This window comes from Ambystoma mexicanum, chromosome 1p (genome assembly GCF_040938575.1).
Source record: "Ambystoma mexicanum isolate Mex_15411 chromosome 1p, UKY_AmexF1_1, whole genome shotgun sequence".
In the NCBI taxonomy this organism is placed as follows: domain Eukaryota; kingdom Metazoa; phylum Chordata; class Amphibia; order Caudata; family Ambystomatidae; genus Ambystoma; species Ambystoma mexicanum.
The window spans coordinates 307,681,325-307,707,514 of NC_090921.1; the positions used below are offsets into that span (position 1 = coordinate 307,681,325).

Sequence of the window (26,190 nt, forward strand, 5' to 3'; positions counted from 1 at the left end):
CGCCGGATCACGGGTTTGACGGAAGGGTTATTGCCCATTCCCCATTGGGCCCATTCGGGAATTCCTCATTCCCCATTGGGCCCAATGGGGAAAATTCACGCTATTACCGCCGGCGGATTTCCCGCCGGCGGTAATCATGCCGAAAATCGGCAATTTTGATGCAGATTTCCCCCCAGCTCAGAGCTGGGGGGAAATCTGCCAAAACCATGATCTGGCGGACCCTTAAATGCGGCAGTAATAGCGCTACCGCCGCATTTAAGGGTTAACGCCAGACTCGTGATGAGGCCCAGAGTTGGGTTTTTCCATCGGCAAACCTATTTTTTGCACGACGAAGGTTCTGGAACTGTGCGTCATGTTGATTGACGGCACAAGAGAACAAAAGGTGCGCGCACCCAGAACTGGGGGAGATCGATCCGCGGACTTTGTTCAAGCAAGAGCGAGTGCCCGGAACAGGCTTCTGCGGCCCCCTGCAGCACTGTCATCTGAGCAGGGTTGGCAGCAGTTAGCTTAAGATGACCAGGGTCTCCAGCGCTGATTAATGATACCATTTTAAGGGGCGTAAGACTGTGTTTCTCTAAGGTTTGTGTTTCTCTAAGTTTTGTGATTCCTCTAATGAGTTTTGTACTCTTCTCCACATTGCTGCTAAATTTACTGTTATGCTTTTTGTCTAATAAATGCTACATTTATACTGACGCTGTCATTTCACTAGCATGAGTTCACTGCTTGGCATGATAGGACCTGTATTTTGGGCTGAATTGGGTGATGTATGTTAATAAGGGCTGGTCCCAAGGAAGAAACACCCCTTTTCAAGAAAGCAGGATAGTACAATAAGGCAGGTAAAGAACATTGAGCCTCATTCCGAGACGGATAGATACCAGCCCTTAACCAGACTGGCCAACTACGGGTTTGCCGGTGGGGCACCTGGGTTACCTCCAGCTGGAGGTAAGGCAGGTGTCCTACCGGCAAAAACAACCCTTATTGCCAGTGCCGTTAATGGGCGCAAAACCCCTCATGGAGTCCTACGGGATTCCATGAATGGGGATTAACTCTGTCCATTCGGCCCTCGTTATCCGGTGGTAATGCCGCCGGATAGAGAGCCGAAAATGGTAACAGACTTTGCAGTGGGTTTACCGCCAGGATACCGGCAAGGTTGGAATGAGGCCCATTGTCCTTAGAGCAAGATATCACAACAACAGTGGATTTATGCTCCCGCAGCCTATCGGTATCCCCTCTCCATATCCTTCTAACTGTGCTCGTAATTCTGTATCATTTGAATTGTATCTATATTATTTGATCTCATAACTGCATTCCCTTGATGTACAGTGCTCTGTTGCTTCCCAGGTAGGTCTGCAATACATAATACCCAATACACCCAATACAGGAACCTTCAGAGGTATTCTTCCTTTCCTCTCCTTCCCCCAGAAGCTCACCGTCTCCAGAGCCCTGGTTCTCTCTAAGCTGGACTATTGCAATAGTCTCTATCTTAATCTGCCTGCCTATACTCTCTGCCCTCTGCAACTTATCCAAAACAAGACTGCGAGACTTGTCCTTGGCCTCAAGCCCAGGGATCGTATTTCTCTAGGACTGAAATCTCTGCACTGGCTCCCAGTGGCTGCAAGGTTTAAGTTCAAAACCCTCTTCACTGTCCACAAGGCCTTCGGGGCTGCAATACCTGCAACTCTCTCTTCTAAAATACCTTCCTTCTCGGGCTCTTCGCTCATCTGCCTCCAACTCCCTCAGGGTCAGTCGCTTCTCCAAGTAACGAGTGGGTGGTCGAGCTCTCTCTTCAGCAGGGGCCTCCCTCTGGAACAGCCTTCCTGCCTCCCTGAAACTTGAGGAGAACCATCTCCGGTTCCGGAAACACCTCAAAACCTTCCTCTTTGCTTCTGCTTTCTCTGCCTCTCTCTCCTGCTGAAATTCCTGGCTGAAACTGCACTGGTTACCTGGCAACCCTTTCTGATCTTGGGTCCAGGCCAGGCCCCACTTTTGCACACCTGCCCTGCCCCCCTGGCAACCCATCGCACCCGGGGACTGTTTTCTGTATCCCTACAGTCCCCTACCAGAACTTATTCTGCTCTTACCCTGCACTTGCCACCATCTGGCTGCTTTTATTTATCTTATTTATTCTTCTATCCCTTGCACTGCACTTTTCCCCTCTCCCTTCCCCCAGGCACTTGTGTTTTCCCCCTACCCATGCACTTCCCACTGTTTCCGCTCCCTTGCCTCGTCGCGCCCTGAAACACTTGTGTATGGGCGCGTTATAAATGTCATATCATATCATATCATATCATATCATAACCAAATGTTCCTTGGACTTGTTGTAGGTAAACACATCAGTCTGTTCATGGGTCATTTAGGGTTTACTGACTGCTAGGCCTGGAAAGGCTCACTATAAATCTTCATGGTGATTTAAGACTGGGTCTGGTTGCCCCATGGAGTTGCTCATGTTTTTGGAAATGTCTACCATAGCTCTCCAGGGACCTTGACGGACCACCCCACATGTACTCACCTGCTGAATGTAGTTCACAAACTTGCACATGAATTCTCCGAAGATCCAGCTGGGAAGTGGATACAGCACGGCGGTGAAGGGTACGCAGCACACCAGGAAGATGATGTCAGTCGTGGCCAAGTTTGCTGTGAAAGGCAGAGATATGAGACAGCTTTAATCTTTGCCAATTGTCAAGGAAGGCTTGAGGCCACACACACACAGATTACCGTGCATCACAGTGTTTTAAAGAATTCCCCACACCTCAATTAGACAAAATATTGTGCGTCATATGAACTGTCACTCATGCACATTATTGTTGTTTACAAAAGGCTGTTGTCTTCACAGAATGTGTCAGATGCACCACAAACTGTTGCCGCCATGTTTTCTAAACTGAGACTCAGGGGAAACTGATTTTGCTGATGAGTGTTGAGCTTGCACGTGGGTTGGGAAAGGGTGATTAGAGCTTTGATGAAGTGCTCCTCAGGAGGCATCAGTGGAGGTGGACTGTGTGTTGTGAGGAGATCTAGAGGTTTGGTAAATGGCTTTGAGAGAGAAGGGAACTTGTGGGAAGCAATAGACGACAGACAAAATTGACCATTAAAAATGGGTTGATGGAAAGCTGTTAGAGGATGCGAAGGAATCAGTGATTGAGTCTTGTTTGAAAACTGAGTATTGAAAGAGGTCCAATATTTCTTTGTGGGTTGAGGAGGAAAGAAACGTGTGGTTAGTATGAGGGGGGAGGAAGTAGTGAATCTCGAGGTTGGATTGGAAGAGGGTTCAACGATGGAAGAGAGGGTAAGGGCCTATGGGATCTCGCTTGGTTGTTAGGCCTGCAGGGTGTAGACCACTCACAGACGAGTGTGCGACAGTGGGGCACTGCTTGCTGATGGTTCTTAGCATTACATTAAATGTTCTTGTACTTATTGCTCCTTATTCTGGGCTTTGCTTATGACTATGGCTACAAGGATCATTGGATTCCAATGCCCAATTGGATGAAAGGCACACCTGCAAATGCTTTCTTAACAAGGCTTCTCTTTCTTACCAGCAGTTCAGAGCAGCATCCACACCATCCTCTCCACCAAAACTCAGGACCACACACACATAAACATTCTACTCTAACTCACTCTTTGTTAGACTTTTTTGTTGACCAGAGGATACCACTTTCCTAACTCTAACCTGTCTTCCTCTCACCTGTCCTGGAAGCTTCTTTGTATGGTCCTAAAAGGCTAGTGCATGAGTCTGCTTCCTTTGACTCGCCAGATGTTTTGAACTACAACTCCCATCAGCCCTAGCCAGCATTTAAGGTGAGGGTTCATGGGAGCCAAAACATCCAGAGAGTTGCATGTTGCAGACCCCTAGTCTAATATAAAGATCAGACTGTTCAGTAAAATAATGTTTTCCCAAGGCTACTCTGGGGCCACCCCTTTCAACATTACCAGCAAATCCAGGACAGTAAGAGTGGAGTGGTGCATATGTTCAGATTATTTGCAGAGGGAGCTCAGGAAGAGTTAAGAATGGCCCAGTCCCAGGCAAGAGCTGACCAGTTTAATAATGGCCCAGTCTCCGTCCAGAACATCATTAAGCACCCACAGGATGTTGCTGACCGCTGGCAGGGCATGCCGGTGCTTTGCACTCAGTGGCAGAAAACCTGAAACCTGAAGGCACCCTCACATGAAAGTGAACCGCTGTCCTGTTAATCATTAATTCCACCTATAAAACGGGAAGACCATAGGTGTTTGTAGATCATGGAGATGGGAGAAGACTGCTCTCAGCTCCCAGTGCAGTACCCTCGATTCACTGAGGCTTTTTCTCTTCTCCACGACTGTGTGATCCAGGCTTTGTTTTGGCATTTCTGTATGCCCAGTATTGCAGAGTGGATAGAAGTGCGTACGGCATCATATCAGTGCTATACAACACTCTTAAACAAACAGTTTTCTAAGGAGTTGAGCTGATGTGTCAATGAAAGGACACCATACATGGAAGTACATGAAAGGGATCAGTTTATTGAAATAATGAATTTCAGGAGCTGGCATAAAGGTTGAACCTAAAGCTTTAGCAAGTAGGTTGGTGAAATTTATTTGTGAGTATCTGGTGATGTTGAATATGAAGAGAAGGTGTTGCAAGAGAGCTCTGGGTGGTCTGTGAGGTTACATACTGTTGGAGTTAATTTGCTGGGAGGACATTTGGAGTGACTGGCCAGGTCATAGTTGAAGTTTGTTGTGAGGGGAGTTGGAAGTGTTTGGTGAGGGTACACTTTAAGCAACAGTGACTGTAGAGAGTTCCGAGGGATTAGTGAGGAGACTGTGGGGGACAATCTGGAATTGAAAATTGGATGAACTCCCCTAGTATACTGCTGCATTATAATATTGAGAAGGTACTGTAAACTGCCATGTTTAAACAACTGTTTCGTGCTTGAACGAGGCAAGAATATTAGCTTTCCTGCATGCTTTGTCAATAATTGCTCTTTGCCTATTGGGTAGCAATGCTTGCCTTGTCATATGGAAGCATGTTTTAGGCTCCCACTTTCCTAGAAAAAGCAGCTTTAGTCGACGGAAGTCATCATACTATAAGCAAGCTCCCTTGCTTTGGACTGTGTGTAAACCTTTGAGGAGTATATTCAGCCTCACTAAATGTATCATTTTGTTATTTATTTATTTATTTATTTTTATTTATTGCATTTGTTACACGCACAAACCCTTAGGTGTCATGGCGAGGATACAGACAGCTTATTTAAGGCATTTGGTTAGGAGCCATTACAAAGTAGAGACAGTGTTACAGGATGCATAATATTTACAGGAGACAAAGTACAAAACTGATGCAAAAGTTATTTACAAGATCTAAGGTGGCTGCTGTGTTAGTATTGATTAAATAACCAGGTTTTTAGTACTTTTTTAAAGCCTGTGAAAGTTTCCTCTTGTTTGATGCTCAATGGGAGGGAGTTCCAATGTTTGGGTGCTAGGTAATGGAAACTATTGCCCCCTGCTATAGTGTTTCTATAGCGGGGCATTGCTAAGAGTTTGTTCTTGGATCTCAAGGTTCTGGTAGACTCTTTTTTGGTTATGGCCCTATTAAGGTAGTTAGGGGCTTTTTCTTTGAGACATTTGAAGGTGATGCAGAGAGTTTTGAAAATAACTCTGGCTTCAATAGGCAGCCAATGATGATCTCTTCTGGTCTTAGAGATAAGATCATATTTTCTGATTCCTAGGGTGGCTCATAGAGCTTTGTTTTGTATTAGTTGTAGTTTTTTGATGTAGGAGGTAGAGGTACCAAATGGCAATATATTGCAATAGTCGAGTTTTGTTAAAATTAGAGCCCTAGCCAATGTGTTGCAGTTGGTGGGAGGCAGGGAACTTTGGCGGTGTAGGAGGTGGATGAAGACAGAGTACTGATATGCTTGGTCATTGTGAGGTTTGCATCGAATAGAATCCTAAAGTTTTTACTTGCTTCAGAACAGGTATCATGGTACCATCAATATTAATGGAGGAGTAGCCTGAGTGGAGCGCAACTATTTTAGACTGGGAACCCACAATGAGAATCTCTGTCTTCTCATCATTGAGGCAGAGGCTATTAAGTGCCATCCAGTTTTGTATTATGGCATAGATTATGTTAATGGCCAGTGTGTCTTGGGGGTAGTTACCAGAGAGTGGAATGAGGATTTGGGTGTCATCTGAAAAGTTAGTGTAGATGACACCCATATCGTCTAAAGCTGAGAATAGCAGCTTTGTGTATGCATTATAAAGGGTAGGGGAGAGGCAAGAGCCTTGGGGTACTCCAATAGGGACAGTAATGGGGTCTGCAGCTTCTTTGCCTATAGAGACTCTGGAGGTTCGTTCTGCTAGGAACAATTTAATCCACACGGTGGTGTCAGTAGAGAAATTTAAATCTTTAGCTAGTGTGGCGCAGAGATTATTGTGATCCACAAGGTCGAACGCTGCAGAAAGGTCCAACAAAAGGAGAATGCAGAGTTTGCCTGTGTCTCTGATAGTACCCATCTGGATTTTTAAGTCCAGCAGAGCAGTTTCCGTGCAGTGGCTGCTCCTGAAGCCAGATTGTCTAGTGCCCAAGAGCTGGTTGTGTTCCAGATGGGCTTGGTCTTGGTTGTAGGCTATTTTGTCAAGAATTTGTAGTAAAAACAGGACTGTTGTTATGGGCCGATAGTTAGTGGGCATGGTAGGATCTAGGGAGTTTTGTTTTTAGTAGGGGTGTAACCCAGGCTTCTTTAATACTGGCTGGGACGAGTTTAGCCTTGAAGGAAGCACTGGCAAAATTGGTTATGATGGGAGTGAGTGTGTGGGCGCATGATTTGACTACTTGCACTGGGACGGAATCTCCTTTGCAGTGGAAGCTTTGAGTTTTGATATGGTGTCAAACACTCATTCTTGGGACACTGGAGTGAAGAAGAACTGGGGGTTGGTGTTCACAATTGAGTCCAGGATGTGGTTACCAGTGGTGGATTTGTCAGCTAGTAGTTGCTTTTCAGTTGTTATTTTATTTTGGAGGAGGTCGATCTTGGCGGCTAAGGCATCTTGAATCGTGGTACACCATTCTTTATGATGTCCTTCCTGATAACACCACCTTACATGTAAGAACGCAGCTGATATTAAAGACTTAGATAGAGGGGCTTTGTTGCCTGTTTGTTTCAGTATGATTCCTTGCCATGTCTGGACCTCCCCTTCCATTGAAATGCCTGTCTTCCTTTGGGTATAAGAGAACAGTGCTTGGAGAGAGGGGGGATCTCACTTGCGTCATAGTCTTGTATTGTTGTTAATTTGTTTTTGTCCTGTTGCTTGGTTTTTACTAATACATTGTTCACCAATCTACTGGAATAGTCAGTGGTAATTCTTTACACAACATGTTTTGTGTCTGCGACGTTGGTTTCACGCTGTCCTGGGCCAAGCCCAATAGTCATACCAGTGATCCTCATGGGTCCAGAAGAGATGATTTTGTCAGAGGAAGAGTGGCCTGGAGTGCCCAGAGACTCGGGGAAGATAGACAGAGCAGATGGGGAAGAAGAGTCGACTAAAAATCGTGGGTTGATGAACACAGGTAATTGCATCAGTGTATTGTATAGTATTGTTTCAAACAGGCCAAGGTAAACATGTGTCTCTGGTTAAAGAAATCTGAAAATCTGTTCGGATAATCCAAGAATACAGGAGGGAAGGTATCATATGTGAATAGTGAAAAGTAAAACTGATTGCCTGCCGTAAGTTTAGAAAAGAAAGTAAAAGCAGTGCATTCATGATCCCTATGGACTTAAAAGAACATTGGACTGCTGCACTGGTCAGTGTAGTGTAGTATTGATTAGAGATTAGGAGGCATCCTCTCTATTTGAGTGTGAAGAAAATAATTTGGATGAGAGCCCCTTGAATTGTCCAGTCTTAACCGGTAACTTGATACTTGAAATCCTAAATGTGCAACTCAGTTGTGACCCTGCTATATATTTCACAGTCTCTTCCCTCATAGCACGGGAGGTGCAACACGCTTTGTTTCTACCGATTATGTACCTTATCTTTGACTCTCGCCTACCCAAGTGTCTGAAACAAGCTGAAAACCGCTCTGCATTGAGGGTAGTGTAATGGGAGATATAGGCTGTGAACCAGCAGTCATTTGAGACCGACCAACACCTGCGACTGTCACTGAAAATTCTGTTCGAGGAGGAACTGAGGTCAAGTGGTGAAACCTGAGCCTCCAGATAGATATGGCAGAGTGGTCAGCTATGAGCCGTACCAACTCCACCAGCCCCAGGACACAGTAGCATCACGAGGCAGACACAGTTAGGAATGGACCTAAATCCGTAGTAAGTCATACCTTGTTTTACCCCTGAAGATATGGGTTCAGGGCAGTCTAGACAAGTGCCACTTCCTCCTAAAGGAAATCAAGCACACTTCATGTTTACTCACTACTCGCCCAAAGCATGTAAGAACTAGGATGAATGTCATGAATATACACAAAGTGAGTTACCTAGACATTTTCCTCAGGAAGGCACATTTGACTTAGATAAGATAACACACGTACATAAGTCATTAGAAAAGAAAGGTGCACGTGTACATCAACGGCCATGGCACAGTTATCTAGATTGGTATACAGAGACTACTAAGAGACAGACTGAGTCCAAGACGCAGGAACCAAAAGATACCCAAGAAAAGCTCCAGGAGCAAGTTAAGTGCCTGAAAACTAAGTACTTCAACCTGCAGGTACCGGCTCATAAAGCCGGGTACAAATTATTATATCCCCTTATCCTAGGGGAGCCCCTGTTAACAGAAACCTGTCGTCAGAATAATTGGCTCCCAACCTACGATAAAGTCCTCCTAAAAACTCTATCGCTAACTCACAAATCTCTCAACAATGCCGCACCTATTTACCTGGCCGAAAGATTTTATAAGCAGACGTCCACAAGACCAGTAAGACTTGCCAACAGAGATCGACTCTCCATACCAAATTATAAACGATCCACAATTGGAGATAACAGCTTCCCGGTAATAGCAGCCAAACTCTGGAATACGCTGCCTCCCAGTCTAAAAACAGACCAAACTTACCACAAATTCAGATCCAACACCATCACATGGCTGAAATCCAACATCCAGCACTCATAACTACCATCCTGCAATTGATTAGCCTCTGCCTTGGTAACTACCATATTACCTAACACGCTCACTGCTATGACAGTATCTCTGCAATTACCCCTGCACCAGACTCTATCTGTATATACCCACTTGGGAATTGCCTGTGTATTCTCATAATGCATAACATGCCTGAAAAACACCTTCTCTGTATATACACCCTTGTAATTTCTATTTGTATGTAATCTGTATATACCTTTGTGCAACCAAGCTTCGCATATACTTGTAACTATTGCATCCTGTTACCCCAGGGTATGATGCACCTTATAAATAATAAACAAACAAACACACAAACAAACACCATCTCCGCTTCGACCAATGTTTCTTGGCCTGGCTCCAATTCCAGCACAACTACCGACTCCTCCATCAGTGATGCTGCCGGTTGCTTGCCAATGTCAGACTCTTCCAGTGCTGTTGGAATGTAATGACCAGTACCAGAATACAAGGGTACGGCCCCCAAACACTCAGTATGCTCATGTGCTGAACCAGGACCCACAACTGCTGAATCTCTTCTACACAGTGAGGTCACCGTGGGAGCTATTGCAGAGGCTCCTTCATCAGACAGTCAAAGTCCCGCAGGAAACAACCCTAATTCAGACCTCCCTTCTGGAATACCACCTTCAGTGCCTGACCCCTCTGGATCTTGCAACTCAGCCCCCAAAAGGTACGCATTGTGATCCTGTAGAAGAGTTCTCAAGAACCAATAGGGCTGAACAAAGTGGCAACTGACCAGGTCACTCGCCCCTGGATTTGTCCCCTCCACGACAAGGTATCCCCCTGAGGTGGCAGTGCACTGGCAAAAAGTAGAAGCCCCCACTGTTGATTCACTGATACCTGGAAATTATGGCACCTGTTGCTATCACCTGCATGTCATTCTTTTCATTATAATGACCCATGTATGCACGTGGCTCTGAAACTTCAGATACTTGCATTATTGTCAGACTACTGATATATTATCATTTCACTGTGACTGCTACTTACAGCACTACTTACCTTGAAAATGATGATCACTCTGCACATCCCTTGGGTTCACAATGAAAACACTTATCTGCACCTCGCCTGAAAACATGTCTGGATGTGTAATCTTACTGACTGCCCAGGACCCTGCATGGATGCTCATGCTCACTTGGGCGTTACCGCTTCTCTGAATTTTCTTACCCCAGATCAAGTACACATTAAGCCAGCAGCACTCCATCTTTCTTTCCCGGTAACTGGTTTAGTATCTTATACTAACCCGGGTCCTCTATTTATAGGAACTAGAAAATGTCATTATTACTTGTCCACCAACACCAGTGTAGCGATTAATAATGCCACATTTGCCATTGACCCTGATTTTTCATTTTCCAGTCTGGGTATGCTATGTATTAAGGAACTTATTACATTGGTGGGGACAGAGCTTATTTCTGGCTATCCATTAATTGGGGAGGGAGTTGTTACATGGGGTATAATTCTGCCTGCAATGTGTCATACATTCACCACTCAGCCCTGTCTCAGGAGAAGCGATGCCTGAGAAAACATGCTGGGGTCGGATATTTTATTCCAGCTCTTGAAATCAAGATAAACAAGGACCGGTTGTCTCAATTGTCATGGTTAGTAGTGGATATAACGCAAATTCTACTGCGTCCTCCTTGACTCTATTGTCCTGAGAACAAGTAGCTATCCGACCCATGGTGCTTCAGAACTGTATTGGTTTAGATATCGTTCTAGCCTCACAAGGAGGTGTTTGTGCAATTGTGAAGAGTGAGTGCTGTAATTTCATACCCAGTTATTCAAGCAATGTCACTGGCATCGTCACCCACATTCGTCACACTGTAATCCCTCTTTACACCAGTCTGGATGCTCCCTGGACATTTGGGTCTCGTATTGAGGATCTATTGGGACTTCTGGGTGCGTCTATTTGCCAGATCGTACTCATATAACTGGTCATAATTCTGAATTTGTCCTGCTTGTCAATGGTTTGTAAGTGTCTCTATGTCATGCTCCCACTGAGGTCAGCCCTCGGACATCCTGTCCTGGAAGTGTACTTACCTGTATGGGGTGGCTGGAGATTGTATCCTAGGTGGTGTTGCCGCTATGGCGGTGGCAGGGCCATTCGTGAACGAAGTCCGTTCCGTGGCCGGCGCCGGTCTCAGTGGTTGGTCGTCACCATTCTTGTCCTGAAGCGCATGCGCAGAGACCTCAAACCCTGTCTCACACTCGTACTCATGTCCATTGTTGGCGGTTGCTTGGCATCCAACAGCAACAAGGAAGATACTGATTTCAGGCTAAATAAGCCTCGTTGAGATTATGCTCCTTCTGTCTCAACACCTTCAGTTGTGTTTAGCCCGTTCCCGTTCCCTCTTTCCTCCATTTCCGCTCATGGAGCTCTGGCTCTGTGTCTCTGCCTTCTTTCAGCCTGTATCCCTGTACTTTCTAAAGCCCAAGAAGCCATGATTAAAGGCATTGAGGGCCAGCCTTCGTTCTCTGGCCCCATTTCGAGGTACTCCTCCTTATTACCTCCTCCTTGCCTAACTCTTGTGTTCTGCTCCTGCCTTGCTCTCTGCTCCTAGCAATCTCTATTCTGCCTTCTGACACATTGATATCTTCGGTGCACCACATCTTGCCAGAACATCATTTGTTGGTGCAGGGAGACTGGTATAGGGTTCTCTATGTGTGTCATTCAAGTAAGAGGGTGTTTGGGCTGTCTTCCTGGCTATCAACGTTCACAAGCCATGAAGCTCTGGTACTTTTGGACAACCTGGCACAGTATCCTAGCCTCTTCAACTGGATATCAGGTACAAAGTGTCAGCACACAACAGTGCATGATAGATTGAGACGCCCAGAGAGATAAACGCAATGGAGACGGATCGAGAGCCACATATCTCAATACTGACTTTCGGCACCAGCACCATCTTCTGTGCCACCTAGTACCTCAGAACCTGAACCTATGCATTTAGGGGTTCTATGAGGTCCATTATCCGATGCTGAGCAGAAGAGGTGAAGAACGAATAGACTGTGTTTGTACTGTCTTAAGCAAAACAAAAGTGGTGACGGCTGGCGGGTTTAGAAATAATCTTAACCTCTAGCATAGCTCTGGACAACACTCCAGCCCACTGTTGTTTGCCTACCAAGCATTGCAGAATGTAGAAAGAACACATGTAAACAAGGCTTGGTCCCACCTCAAAAGAGGCAGTCTAGCCCAAACTCCTTTTGCACGATACCACAAGCACCACAGGTATGTTTCAGGTCCCACTGGGTGTCATCAGTGACTATAGCCTGGGTCACTAGGCCCTGCAGGCTTTGGGTCCAAGTCTGGGCATACCAGCCTCACTCGGGGAGACTAGATCAAAACAAAAGAGGTGATGGCTGGAAGGTGTAGTGTTAATTTTAACCTCTGGCATTGCTCGGGGTCTAGCCTGAACTATTGTAAGGCAAGGACAGACGATTGCGGAGGGCATTAAAAAGAGAGGGGAGGATGAGCACGGTATTAAGACAGACGGGTCGGGATTGGAAAAAAGAACTCATCTGTGGTCGTTATCCTCCATCTGTTCACATTTCACTTTGAATATTTCTTTTAATTCCTCTGACTGGATTTCTGTTCTGTGTATAATTTCATTTCACTTTTGTGTAACATGCGTGTAGCCTGCTGCGAGGGCCGCTTAAGCCCTGTAGGATTCTGTTCTGTGCCAGTGTGCCATTAATCACCTTGAATCGACTCTACTTGGAGATTTTTTGTTACGTGCAGTGACTGAATAAATACACTAATTCTGAAGCGTTTTCTGAATGCGGGATGTCACAAGTCGGGTCGCTCTCTCACTTCTACTGCTGAGATATGGCTTATCTTCACAGACCTGTCACTTACGTACAATGGCGTCGGCGACGTGTTTCGTGCACACGTGGCTCTTGTTTGTTGTCAATGGCTCCGAGGGCGTGCAGCGGGAGGCCAGTTCGGAAAGTGACACAATGCCAAGCGCACTTCAGGCAAGGCAGGAGGACGAGCAGCAGGACATATCTGAAGCCTGTGCTGTATTTTTAGAAATAGTAATGGGCAGCGAAACGTTAATGACACTTCAAAGGAGTCAGTGAAACCGCGTGAGGCAATTAAAATGCAGCAGGCAGGCTTCAGAGACCGCGCTCTATGTGTGCCAAGCGTGTCTTGTGTGCACAATGACCTCGTGCAGTAAAGTGGACAGTCATTGTTTTAAGTAGGGTAAGAAATTGAGTTGGGGGGCTCATTTGGTAGTGCGACTTGCCTGACGGCCATGCTCTAAGACTTGAAGGGCGTGACCTAAAGAAGAACATGTAAACATGGGTGGCCTTACTACATAACTAAGTGCATATCGCAACACCAAAGATTAGCCCAATGCTAATGTACGGTGCTGTTCTCTGGCAGCCCGGTAACATGGCGGGTGTGTCCATACTGGAATCCTTTTTACTTAAGAGGTTCCTCCGACTTCCTACTCGGACTCCCGTCCAGACCATCTTCTTGGAGTTTGGGATTTATTCCTGCATGGCACGATGGCAGATGTCCTCCCTGAATTTTCTTTGGCAACTCGCCAATGCGGAGGCTGGTACTCTAAACTTCGCTATCTATTGAGCCGGCTGCTCTAATATCCATCGCATGAAGGGTAGTGTCATACATAGCTTGGTCACAATTGGGAATTAATGGTTGGCTCTGGTCCCGGGCGTTACCTTGAGGTGCCCATTTCCCCAGTTCAAATCCGCCATGAGGGTGGCTGTTTACAGCCATTTTCGTGAGCAATATTTGTGCAATTGGCTTCCTTGTCAAATAGTGGTCTGTTCTTCTAATACATTTCTGTTCGTCCAGGGCCCTCTAATTACATCAACCAATTTGTGGACAACACACTGGTCTGGGACTACCTTAAACTCAAAACTAATTCTGTTAAGAGTTTTGAAATCACGGGGGCCTGGATAAACATCGCCAGACCTGCCAGGGTGCCCTAAGGTCGGGTCAGCGCTTGTTAATCCATTGAAATTCTTTCTGTGGGATAAGGAGAGCAGCATGTGTGGCCGTGGGCATACATTTTGACCCTATTGCTGAGGATATTTGGGCTTTATTCATGGGGGGGAACCATGAGCCTTGTATTATTTTCTTCACCCTCCTTTGGCGGAAGATAGCTGGCATTTTGGATAGCCAGCAATAATCTGTTGGGAAGGTGCGCTTTTTCTCCTTGCCCATGATTGGGGTTGGGCTTACACACTGTAATTGGTATTAGTACTCCATTGCATTATTGGGACAGGTAGTGGGAATGATGTTGGAATTTTAACCAATGTATTGTGTCTAATTGTGTTTGCGGTTGACCAGCCGTTGTTTCTTTGAATTGATGTCTGTGCCCAAAGCTGTTGAAATTTACAGCTATATGACACAGAATAAAAAATAAAAATATTGCAACGCAATCTGCTTGGTACAACCAAAGTGTGCGATCCTGGGCATATCATTTAATTGCACTGTGTCTTATCTGCAGCATGATTCTGATTAACTTATGTTAATATAGCATGCAATTTTAAAAAACCTAACGACTATACAGTTGCATTGTGGGACTGGGGGGCCCCGGCTGGGCCCCACTTTTTGGAGTCTGCCAGTGCTCGGCCCCGGACAGCACCAGCCCACTTAAAGCCCTGGTCATACCCTGTATATGCTTCATGTCTTCACCTTTCATGTTTGATGGCTTCCAATAAAGACTGTGCTCTGCCCACCATCTGCACCCACACTTTGTGAGCTCTATTAGAAAAGACACATGTTCCATGCTCCTATGCAAACTAAAAGGGTCCTATTGGGCCTACACGGCAGGGGGTAGCTTCCAATAGAAATGCCCTATGCTCTTCTCGCATAGCCCTAGAGCATGGAGAATACATGGAGGATGCGTTCCACAGACTTGGGTTCTGGAACACAGGGCAGTGCAGCGAGTTAAGAGGGACGTAGGTAAGATTCACTTGAAGGTAGCGTCTCAGACCATATATGCCTGCCCCTCCCGATAGACACGAGAAGGCAAAAAAGAAACCTGACTGGAGGTGTGAAAGAATGGACAAGAAGAAAGGAGGCAAAGGAAATAATGGAAACCAAAGAAGGAGAGATAGGACGTAAAGGGGGAGAAGGGAGAGGCAGTCTGGAGCGAAGAGAAGTGGAAGGGGGTAAAAGAAATATGAGGAGGCAAATGAAGTCTGATAAAGAAACGAGGTAGCGAAGAGTGGGGGCAGAAAGGGAATAGAAAAGGAAGGGAGAAGGAAAAGAAGCAGAGAAGGGAAAATGAGGGGAGGAAAGACGAGAGAAATTAAGAGGGCATTGAAAGGCGATAGGAGAGAGAAGGGAAAGGAAGCAGGACTAGAGAAAGGTGCAGAGTGGATCAGCGAGAGGAGGGAGAGAGAGAAAACAGGGGGAAAGGACATAAGGAGAGAGTGCGAAGGAGAAGCAGGTAGTGCTGTGGGTGGCTATTTAGTTAGATCGGGAAGTTGGGGTAACAGGTTAGATCCTGCTTGGATGTGTGAGGCCTCGCAGCCAGTGGATTGGTGAGAGGTGTTGGTGAAGATTTGGGAGGACCATGTGGAGCCAAGGATTGGGAATGGTCCGTGTGTTTGGAAGAAAAAGGGAGAGTGGGTGGGGTGTGTGTTTGCAGAGGGGAGCAGATGGATTTTACTCCACTTTCCCCTCCAGAATTACATTTCTCATACCTCAGCCCTTATTTTTGACCTATCCTCCAGAAGGTAGATAATGTGAATTTAATGTATAAGGTACTTCAGTTGGTTGATGCACCAGCTGTAACGAACTGTGTGCAAGCTGCGGGTTACACATTTGTATCCTGGATGTGCCGGCAAGTCATTGAATCCTTCGGAGGCTGATACAGTGAGTAACACTGAGTAGGCCCATGTCCTTCCTACCGTAAAGGAGTTTACCTATGTCCCCCCAGCAGGCAAAGTGGGAGCAGCAGGAGGCACCCACATGACCTGCATGGTGGAAGAGTGGGTAGAAAAAGCATAAAGCAATGTATGAAAGGTAGAAAGCTGCTGGATTAGGCAGCAGCCCGATGCATAAAACTAGTTTATTTTCTAAAACCCATTTCACAAACTGTGTAGCTAACACAGAAACCATGGCTAATGACCCTAGGCTGAATGGGGTGGGAGTGCTAAGATTAAATTCAGTTATTTGGAGTGCTTACACATTTAAGGCCCTGGAAAGCCCACCGCCAGCCAAACATTGTAGTACTTAGTTTAACTTTTGTCAGTATACATAGAACCCAAAACAATCAACTAAAGCATGAGATGCTGACAAGTGTCTCGCATGTGATTCAATTGTATGGACAAGTAATGCGCTGATAAAGCAAGTGAATAGGTGTCGTCTCCTGTAATGGACAGCACCTAACGTCAGACAGGGAGACTGCCTCAATTTAAGAAGCAGCGATCCTGGAATAATGCCTTGTTTTCGTAACAAGTGTAAATATTTTTTTCAGTTACCACAAAAAGGATGTACCTGTGGTATGCAGGCAGTGACTTGCTTCCAAAAGAGACAGTGGGAGTCATTATGAGTTTGGAAGCAGCCATGGCACTTTTAGCTGGGTCCGGGTCCGGTCTGGCTGAATGGGAGCTTACCAGGACATTCCGACCTATGCGGACCCGGTAAATCCCCATTCAGTTGACCATTCCCTATTTCCATTTGAGCCCCCATAGGGCTCAATGGGAATGGGGAAGGCGCTAATAACGGGCCCGCAAATTGCGGGCCCGTTATTAGCTCCAAGGTCCCTTGACGGGACCCGCAGAGAACGGCTGGTCAGACCAGCCGTTCCTGCTGGGACCCGCTAAGGGACCACGCAATAGGGCGGTAAGGGTTTACCTGCACCGGCATCATTACCGGTGACCGTTAACCCTTACCGCCAAATTCGTAATGACCCCCAGTAACTTTCTATATTGAGGAAATCAGTACCTTTGTTAAACTAAACAAAATGTAGATTGGAATCTACAAGCAAGAAACGCCAGTGATGGGCAGAGTTGCATTGTCTTTCATCAATAATTACCTTTCCTCACATAACTCATCGAACCATGGCAGCGGAAAATGTGAAATCTAAGTTTGAGAACATTTTATATATACTGCCATATGTGGATGTATTCAAAGTTGCAAATACCTTATTATGTACATGGAAAAATATTGTGTTTTATATTGGCTTACACTTTTTCTTTACCATAGAAGACAATAGGCCTTTCAGGCATACAGAAACATCATTCTCTGTTTGGCTTTGGGCAACATTGGTTAGTTGTCCAGTCAGATCACTGACAAACTCACTTCTCCATACAGGTTCCCATGAGGGGATGTTTAAACTCCCATGAGACTTGACCATCTGCAATATACAACCTGTGTTTGCCTTTAATCAAACAAATAACATCAGAGTGCCAAAACTAAATGTCCTGTGAACAGGCCCTTTGAGTTAACAAGCAGCCCCAATTTGGGAAATCATCTCAGAAGATATTCTTATAAATGCAGCTTAACTTCCACAAATGCATTTTCTGTGGTGCATTGGCAGATCATTATTAAGCATGTTTTGTGACGGCCTAGTTTCAAACAGACCTTCTTGTACTTACAATTTACACCTTTGAACTCTGTACCTTATAAAACCAACCACGTGGCCAGCCTAACGAGAACTAGAGACCTTTATCAGCAAATGGAGGTCAATTAATAATCGAAAGGCATGCTAATCATGGGTTTTACTATACCAAGAAAACAAAACCTAAGATTGTAACCTTGCATAAGAGAAAAAGGGGCATTGAAAGCAACAATACAATTGCATGTAAAAATGTTTTTGAGATTAGTCCACAACCAAATTACTTGGAATAAAATGGTAGTGTGCATCATGACTGTGGAACTGCCCTTTAAATATTGAATCCAAACACAATATTGTCAGGATTGTTAAAACGTAATTAATGAATATTGCTAACTTTATGAAAAATAATGCCAAACATTCATGCTGCATAGCCAGATCTGTGTGTGGCCTGGTGGGTAACAGAATTCCACATTTCATTAATGTGGCAAACACTGATTTTTCATTCAAACGTATTAAGAACAATGCAGCCTCCATTTTGTTTTCTAGTCACACGTATAGAAATTATGATTAGCCAGTGAAGAATGGGGGTGTTTATTCTAGAGGAATGTTTGACTATTGAACAAGCAAATGGAAATATTCGACCAACCAAAAAGTGTGACTTGATCATGGGAAAGCATGGGAATATGAGTGATTATTAAAGGAGGAACACAATGGGAGTTGCAAGATCGCTCTTGGATTGAAATCTGCAGGGAAGAAAACCAGCTGTTCCCACTGTGCGAGTGCAGAATTGGGATTCTGATTGGAAAATTGGACCTTGACAATGAGGGATTCTGAATCAACTTAACCTGAGGCAGGCCTGCTTTCCTGAAAAAGGGTGGAAGGGAGCAGGATGGGCCTGCTGGCTGGGAATTCCCTGGGATCACTTGAGAGCCTCTGCTGGTTCTGAACCTTAAAAGAAGCATCCAAAGTGAATATAAAATAAATCCCAAAATATAATCAGATAAGTCCCCTAGAATCATTGGCCTGCTAAGTCCCTGGAGTGGGAGGGAATAGGTTGGTGTTTTCACTAGGGGGTTCCCTTCGCAAATAGAATATCTTCACATTATAGTGGACAAATGAGCTGTGCGTTTCACTGTATTTAAGGCCAAGTGAAATTTGACTTTTGTAGAAAACATATCATTTTCTGCGCAAGGAGCACAGAGGTTGATAAAATATTATTGACAGAATGAGAATATAATATTGTAGTTTGCTAGTTTGAATTACATCTTGTTTTCCGTGTACTTAAAGCTGTGGGGGATTACATTTATATAAATACAAACTTACTTTCTCTGTGCTCTATGTTAAACAGGGAACACTCGCCAGCTCTGACAGTGTAGCACTTTACAAGTGATAAGTAAACTGGATCCTACGATATTCAAAGATATTGAGGCTCATTACAACTTTCCTGGTTCAGTAACAGCATGCCGATAATTCCATTTTCTGGCATGTTACCTCTGGTACCCTAGTGGCAAAAATAGTCGGTATTACTGTCACCAGTATTACCGGTGATGGTAATACTGGCAAATCTCCCCATGCAGTCCTCTCGGACTCCATGGAATGGGGATTTACCACCTTCACTGGCACATGTAATCCGGCGCTAATTTCATCGGACAGAGAGCCGGTATTCTGGTGTTATTACAGCCAGGATACCGGCAACCTCGTAATGAGGCCTATCGTCTAATACTTTGGATTGTGAATCAATGACCTGGCATCTAAATGAAAAATTGCTTGATAATTCCCCACTTGTGACTGCCATAGATTTTTATAAAAGTGCATGTGAAGGGAAAGGAAGTCGAGCCATCCTAATTCCATTCCTATGGAAAATAATCCCGATATGAAAACACCATCTTCTCACTCTTGAAGTTGCAAAGTAGGGAAAGTGCCTTGCAACAGTAAGAGCAGACTCGCAAAGTGAATGGGAGGGGTGCTCCTCTTTGTATTTGAAAATCACTAAGCCATTTTACAATCTTGCGTGGCTGGACTGGCATCCTGTGCATTCTAAATTGACAGCACTGCTTTTCAAACCAAAACTAGCAGAATTCTGATGCAATTAATTTTAGCCAGCATTTAATCACACGCACATAGATTAGAAATTCACAACCCTACATTCAAATGCGCGGAAAAAGTGATGTAAATATGTTCATACACATTTCTGGTACTTGTTTTTGATACTGGAGAAAATAAATGATGCTGGATTTGTGCTGGATTTGCTGTTTATTGGTCAGTATTTCCAAATTCAATGGGCCTCATTTTAGGTTTTCTGGTTCGGAATTATCGTGTCTGTAATTACGTTCACTCTACCCATTAACCACTGTATTTTTCAAAGGCACCCTCCACCCGGGGACTGCCTCTGTCTTTTGATACTTTAGCTTGGGTAAGTTATTTCTGTTAGAAATGATATCCTGACTGTCTAAATAACTAAATACGGAAAATAAAATAAAATACTGCCATGATCTGCTCGCTCCACTCGTGTTGGGCCAAGCAGGGCTGTATGATGTACTGTGATAATGCACTCCTCCAGCACATCCACTCCCCAGTCCGCTCACCTTTGGGGGAAGCATAGAACTGTAATAAATAACCAGTGGCCACAGGGGCGTTGCTAGGGGGGGGGTAAGGGGGCTATAGCCCCTGATCTTTTGGTTGTAGCCCCGGATAGAATCTCAGATGCTACAGCCAAAAGACTAGCCAGCCCCCAGTCCCAACCGTTCCGATATCAGCGTAGCCCCGGGTCTTTTCCAGACCTAGCAACTCCCCTGAGTGGCCATGAGAGCTGGGCCTTGGAGCCGCTTCTGTCACAAGGGACATCACTTATGACTTACAGGGTTTAAAAGGTGAATCTTTACTGTAAAACTGTCCGTTTCCTGTGAAAGCGGACAATGCACACCTTAGCTATAGGTCCTCACGTGCGCTTTGTCAAAATTAGACATGACAGGGCTAGCTCTACAGGGTCTTCCTGCCCCTTGGGTTCTGCTAATTTGAGGCAGTTGTAGGAACAAATTGTCTCTTGAATCTAATTCCTCATCTGCTTTTTTAAGGAAAGAAGCAAAGGTGGGGAGATTTTTCAGGAGTTTTATGAAGCCAGTGGTTCAAGTAAAACGAAGAACCTTTCCAGGAATCCCTCTTCCGCCTCCTCATCTGGTGAGTCATAGTCTTGTCCGTTAAAAGTAGAGACGAGGATCCAAAAAACATATCTCAATAAGAAAGCTGACCAAACTGTTCACTTCTGTGGTGGAGCACATGAACTTCACAAAGGTCATAACTGTACAAACGTCAAAGGAAGAGAAGAGGAAGTTAAGAAAATATGAAATGGCGGCCCCAAGGGATTCCCTGTTGTATCCTTAGTAAAAAATACAATTCTTAAGGAATGGAGGGAAGCAGACCACATCATAGTCCCACGCTTGACAATGAAAATGTAGCCTTTGACAGCAGAGGATCATACCTCGGCGGTTTCACTGGAAAATTGATGCCATACTTTCCCTTTCGAGGGGTCATATCTTTAGAGGATGCTACCATCATGAACCCTGTAGACAAATGGTAGGAGTAGGGTGACTAGATTTTCCAAACCAAAAACGGGTGCAATTTTACAATCTCCTAGCTAGTAATAAATTGAATAAAGTAGACAGCGAAGAAACACATCACACCCTATCCCCGAAAATCTATTTGGCAGACCAGAATGGGTAAGCCACAGAATGTGAGTATGGGAGGTTTTTTATTTTATTATTTCTGTTTTATTTGAAATTCATTATCCTCCTTCAGGAGCATTTTGGTGTTATTTCAATAATTGTAGAACAGTGTTAACCCTTCTCAGGGATATTTTTCTTTTCTTTCTGAAGGTTATTGATCATCTCTTCTAATGCGAAACGCAGCACGGGACTGATTGTCCACTTCTGTGCCATTCTCTCCTTGCACCCACTGTATATTTAATTCACTTTTTATTTCACCCCTTCTCTGCCATACAGTATAATCTACATTTACAGCTTCTTTTCCCCATTTCTGCACAACTCTACCATTGTGCCCCACGAGGAGAAGCACAGGCTAAGATGGCCGCCCTGCATTCTTAAAACTGCGCTCTCAGCCAAACTTTGCCTGGTCCCTGCCACCCGACGCCCGATTGGATAACACCAGCATTTATCCTCCAACCAGATGCTGCAGGCATTAGCCGGCCTGCCGATCAAAGGCACTAGAACAAATGTGCTTGTCCCGAGCCCGTTTGAAGAGACAGTAAATCATTGACCCATGTTATCATTCAAAAGTCTGTATATTCTTGTAAGACAATGGGCCTCATTCCGAATAATGAGGAAGCCATGCTGCTATTTGCGGCATGGCTACTCTCATACCGGGTACCGGGTCCGGGTTCCCAGAATGGGGAAATACCGGGTCATTCCGACCTTGGAGGGCATGGTATTTCCCCATTCAGGGAACCCGAACCTGGTACATCCCCATTCCCATTTGAGCCCCCATAGGGCTCAAATGCGAATGGGGAGGATGCAAATAATGGACCCGTTAATGACGGGCCCATTGTTTGCATCCTGGTCTACTCGCGGGACTCACTAAGGACGCCTGGTTTTACCAGGCATCCTTAGCGGGTCCAATGAGGAGACCTCGTAATGAGGCGGTAGGGGGTTAACGGGCCTGGCAGCTCTACCGGCCCCGTTAAACCCCTACCGCCAGGGTCATAAGACGACCAATGTCTATTTAGCTGATCAATCGCACAGTATAATTCCATGACATTGTTTACTTTGGTCGGATTCACGACAGTCCGACCTACAGAGTATAGTTATTGGTAGATATTGTTACATTATACTGTAAACTCACTATTGCAATTTAACCATCAAAGGTCCTACAGGTTTCACCGATTTCATGCCACTTCTAGCCGCACAGTGCTGTCATATCACCCGGCTAAGTATTTATCAGGAGCACAACAACCCGCTGTTTTCTAATTAAGTACCTATATGCCACTACTTTGTACGGCTACTCCTGTAAAACTGAAATCTAAATGCTCTGAGGCTTGCCGCTCCAGTATGAAATGTTCAGTCCCTGCAAACAACTATACATGCTACTGCCCAGTATCTGTGTTATGCATTGTAGAACTGTTGCTATCGCCCATGACCTCTGCGTGGAACTTTGTTTGACCTACTAATTACTCCAGAACTGGATTTGGCGTAGTCGCTACACCCCATGTGTATCTTGTGCCTTTGCCACAGTTCCTGGGATATCACATACTTGCCACGCTTTGCATCTGCATCTCACGCATGTGACATGATTTACTCACATATATCCTGCATCTGCAATGCCACTTTACCTCCCAGCTTAATACTGTATGAAAACTCTCGGCGCTTAGTGCCCTAGACTGTCTGCACAGCCACCTCACCACCCCAAAGTATCAATAAGCGGCTCCCCATATATGCTACAAGCCCACAGCAACATACCCATACTACCCGTGCTCCGATGCCGGAGACAACAAACTAGCCTTTAGTTCCCACCCAGCTACCATCCACACCCGACTTTACTGTCAGACATATCTAGCCCTGCAAGTATGTACCCATTCAGACTCATTGATGATGCCACTCCCTACTCAGGAAGAGCATTCTTCCCAGGAGAGAAAGGCCTGGCCAGACTGGGATGTCACTGACACCATACCATACCTTGCCCTACCCCATTTCTACCCAATACCCCCCCATTCCATTTGACCGGGGCCCAGAATATTACCCAGGTCACCGACAGTAACAACAAACCCGCGATGAACACAGCTAGACCTAGCAAGTTTGTGCTAAAATTAGAGTGTCACCCCACACCTAACAACACTGGGGACCCTCATACCATATCAAGGGCCATACCCTTGCTACCATCCTCCATTACCATGTGCTCCATTCAGGGAACCACCAGGTTAAGTAGACTACGAGCGCAAACCTGCCAGCAAGATCCTACTAGTCTCACCATAAAAGTCTCCAGAAACTCCCAAATGCAAATGTCCTGTATTCCTAGTCCAACAAAAAAAGAAATCTCAGCACCCCTCTAACACTCCCATGTGAATCAATATTGCATCCCAACACAGCACCTGAACAACGTACCCAGACTTTGAACATACAGCCTCAGCCGACTATTACTCCTCAGTCCATCTCTGAACCTATTCAAAGCTTTAAAGGTGCACTTCTCAATGTTCGCTTACCTTATACTAGACCATGAACTGGACTTACTAGTGGTAACAGAAACCTGGCTGCACCAAGCCTCAGGTCCCTAACTAGCACTCAACATTCCATCAGAATTCAATATCATAAGATCTGATAGACCCAATGCCCAGGGAGGCGAGTAGCCATAATGGCCAAAACCAACTTGCACCTCAGCTTGTGCCCACTTGACTCCATAGAAGGATACAAATTACTCCTTGTTAAATTCATGACAAACCCTAAAATGACCGTTAACATACTGGTCATCTATAGAGCACCTAATAATAACACCCATCCCGAACTGAACATCCCTCTCCTCCTTACCACCACCTCTAACCGAACACCAAGTTTATAATCCTTGGAGATATCATCCTAGGTTTTAATGACAAACATGACCATAAAGCCAATGCCTTCTACGCCTCGCTCACAGAAATGAACTTCTCACAGTTAATCAATGCCACCACTCACAACAAGGGTAGAGTATTAGACTGGCTACTGACTCCAAACATTCATATCAATGTAGACTCTATTGCACCAATTGATTGGGCAGATCACCATCTTATTAGTTTCACTCCAACTAGCAACGAGAAGCTGCATCCTACACCTGTTTCATTGAACATGGTGGAGACAAGAAACACTCGGAAGTTAACCGTAGACAGCATCACCCCTGTTCTGGAAGAAGCCCTCGCTGCTAATACCCTCTTGAGGGACAACCCCAGCTGCCTTGCAGACACCTACCATAAGTGCTTATTAACTACCATTGACTCATTGGCTGTTACGCTCACCTGGTCTCTGCAGAAGGGTCGGGGCATGGTTGCAGCCCTCCCTGAACTTGAATCACCCCCTTTAGGCCTCTCCCTCAGTAGAAAAGCTGTGAGCGGTGGTACGTGGTGATACTGCTCCTACGTGGAGATAAGAGTGTGTGAGTAGGCCAATCTGTGATTGTTGTACCTCTCGAACCCTTCACCCCAAAGTACAGTTTCTGTGAGCATACGTCAGCCATAAAGCTCACCTGTGAATTATGGACGATAAGTTCTCCATCCTGCTACTTCTGGCAGGGTCGCGTTGAATGGGATCTAGTTCCTTCACTGATACTTGATAAGGATTAGTCCAGTCCAGCTGCAACTATGCTTCTTCTTATGATTGGTAAGTCTTTCTTGAGCTCTTGTGATGCTGTTCGTTCTGTTTAATGTCTTTATATGTTAGTCCTATTTATGCTGGCAATAATGTCGTTCTTCTGTTTTCTTCTCTTAGATGGAAATGCGGGCTCACTGCAGCTGTGAGACATGAGGCGGCCGGATGGAAGATGGATGCTGCCGCAATGTTCGACAGCAGGTAAGTGATGGTTTAAGGAAAGTGTGAAGTATGGCAGAGCGCAACCTTAAACTGACTGTTTTTTCAATGTTTATCCTTTTCTTCTGTTTTTCCTTGCAGGCGCTGCTGTCGACGATGGAGCGTGTCATACTGCGGTGCCAAGATGAAGATTTCGGCATTCCGGAAAGTGTAAAAATGAATACTTGGTTCGCCGAAGAGATGTACAGATAAGAACAGCTTCCCCAGTTGGTAAGTATGCTGGCAGGAAGCAGGATGTCCAGGAAGCAGGATCTTCAAAGTTAAGTCTGACCTCAGGCGACAGTGAGCGTTACGCTGCTTGCAAGTGCAGAATAACGCGAAGCGTCTGTCTTGAGGGTCGGGACAGCTTATATAGCTGAGATCATGGGCACACCCATTAGGGCTGGCTTACAACCCACACCATGCCACTCCTAGAGAGTGAGCACGTGCAAAGGCGATCTATTAGCAGCCACACCCAAGAATACACTTGGGGCTGCCTAATGGATGGAATGTTCAAGGTTAATGCATCCTGCTTAATGGATGGAATGTTCACGGTTAATGCATCTGAAGTGCTATGTCTATAATAAAAGCTTTTTGGTGTTAAATGGATGTTCTTGTTTACTTTTATTCATGAGCCTGGTGCCCAAGGCGCCAGGACAGTGTCCACCCAGGTCTCCTGTGCATGCGACCCCTGCATGCCTGTGCCCCTGACTTCATGACCATGACATTAGCCCCACTCACAACTAAAATGCGACATCCAGACAAACGCTCACACTTCTGGTTCAATGATGACCTAGTGCTACTTAGGCGTGATAAAAGGTAATTGGAACATATCCACAAAAAAAACTTTCTATTGACACCACTAATGCATACCTAAAAGCTAACCAAACATACAAAGCAGCTATCATAGCACACAAAGCTAATGCCTTGAATAGTCGCATCAACAACGCTGCCTCAAACTCCAAAGACTTCTTCACAATGCTCAGAGAATTGGTGAATCCCATCCCATCTACCAC

At 45.3% G+C, this 26,190-nt stretch overlaps 1 protein-coding gene across 1 annotated transcript in view; it reads right to left on the minus strand.

Annotated features, from left to right (window-relative positions):
* The window catches only part of KISS1R (KISS1 receptor), a 739,185-nt gene that overhangs the window by 376,123 nt on the left and 336,872 nt on the right, over positions 1 to 26,190 (minus strand). Inside the window, exon 2 of the mRNA XM_069647574.1 lies at positions 2,510 to 2,634. Coding sequence (XP_069503675.1) covers positions 2,510 to 2,634 — 125 coding nt within the window. The remainder of the gene's footprint in view (positions 1 to 2,509; positions 2,635 to 26,190) is intronic.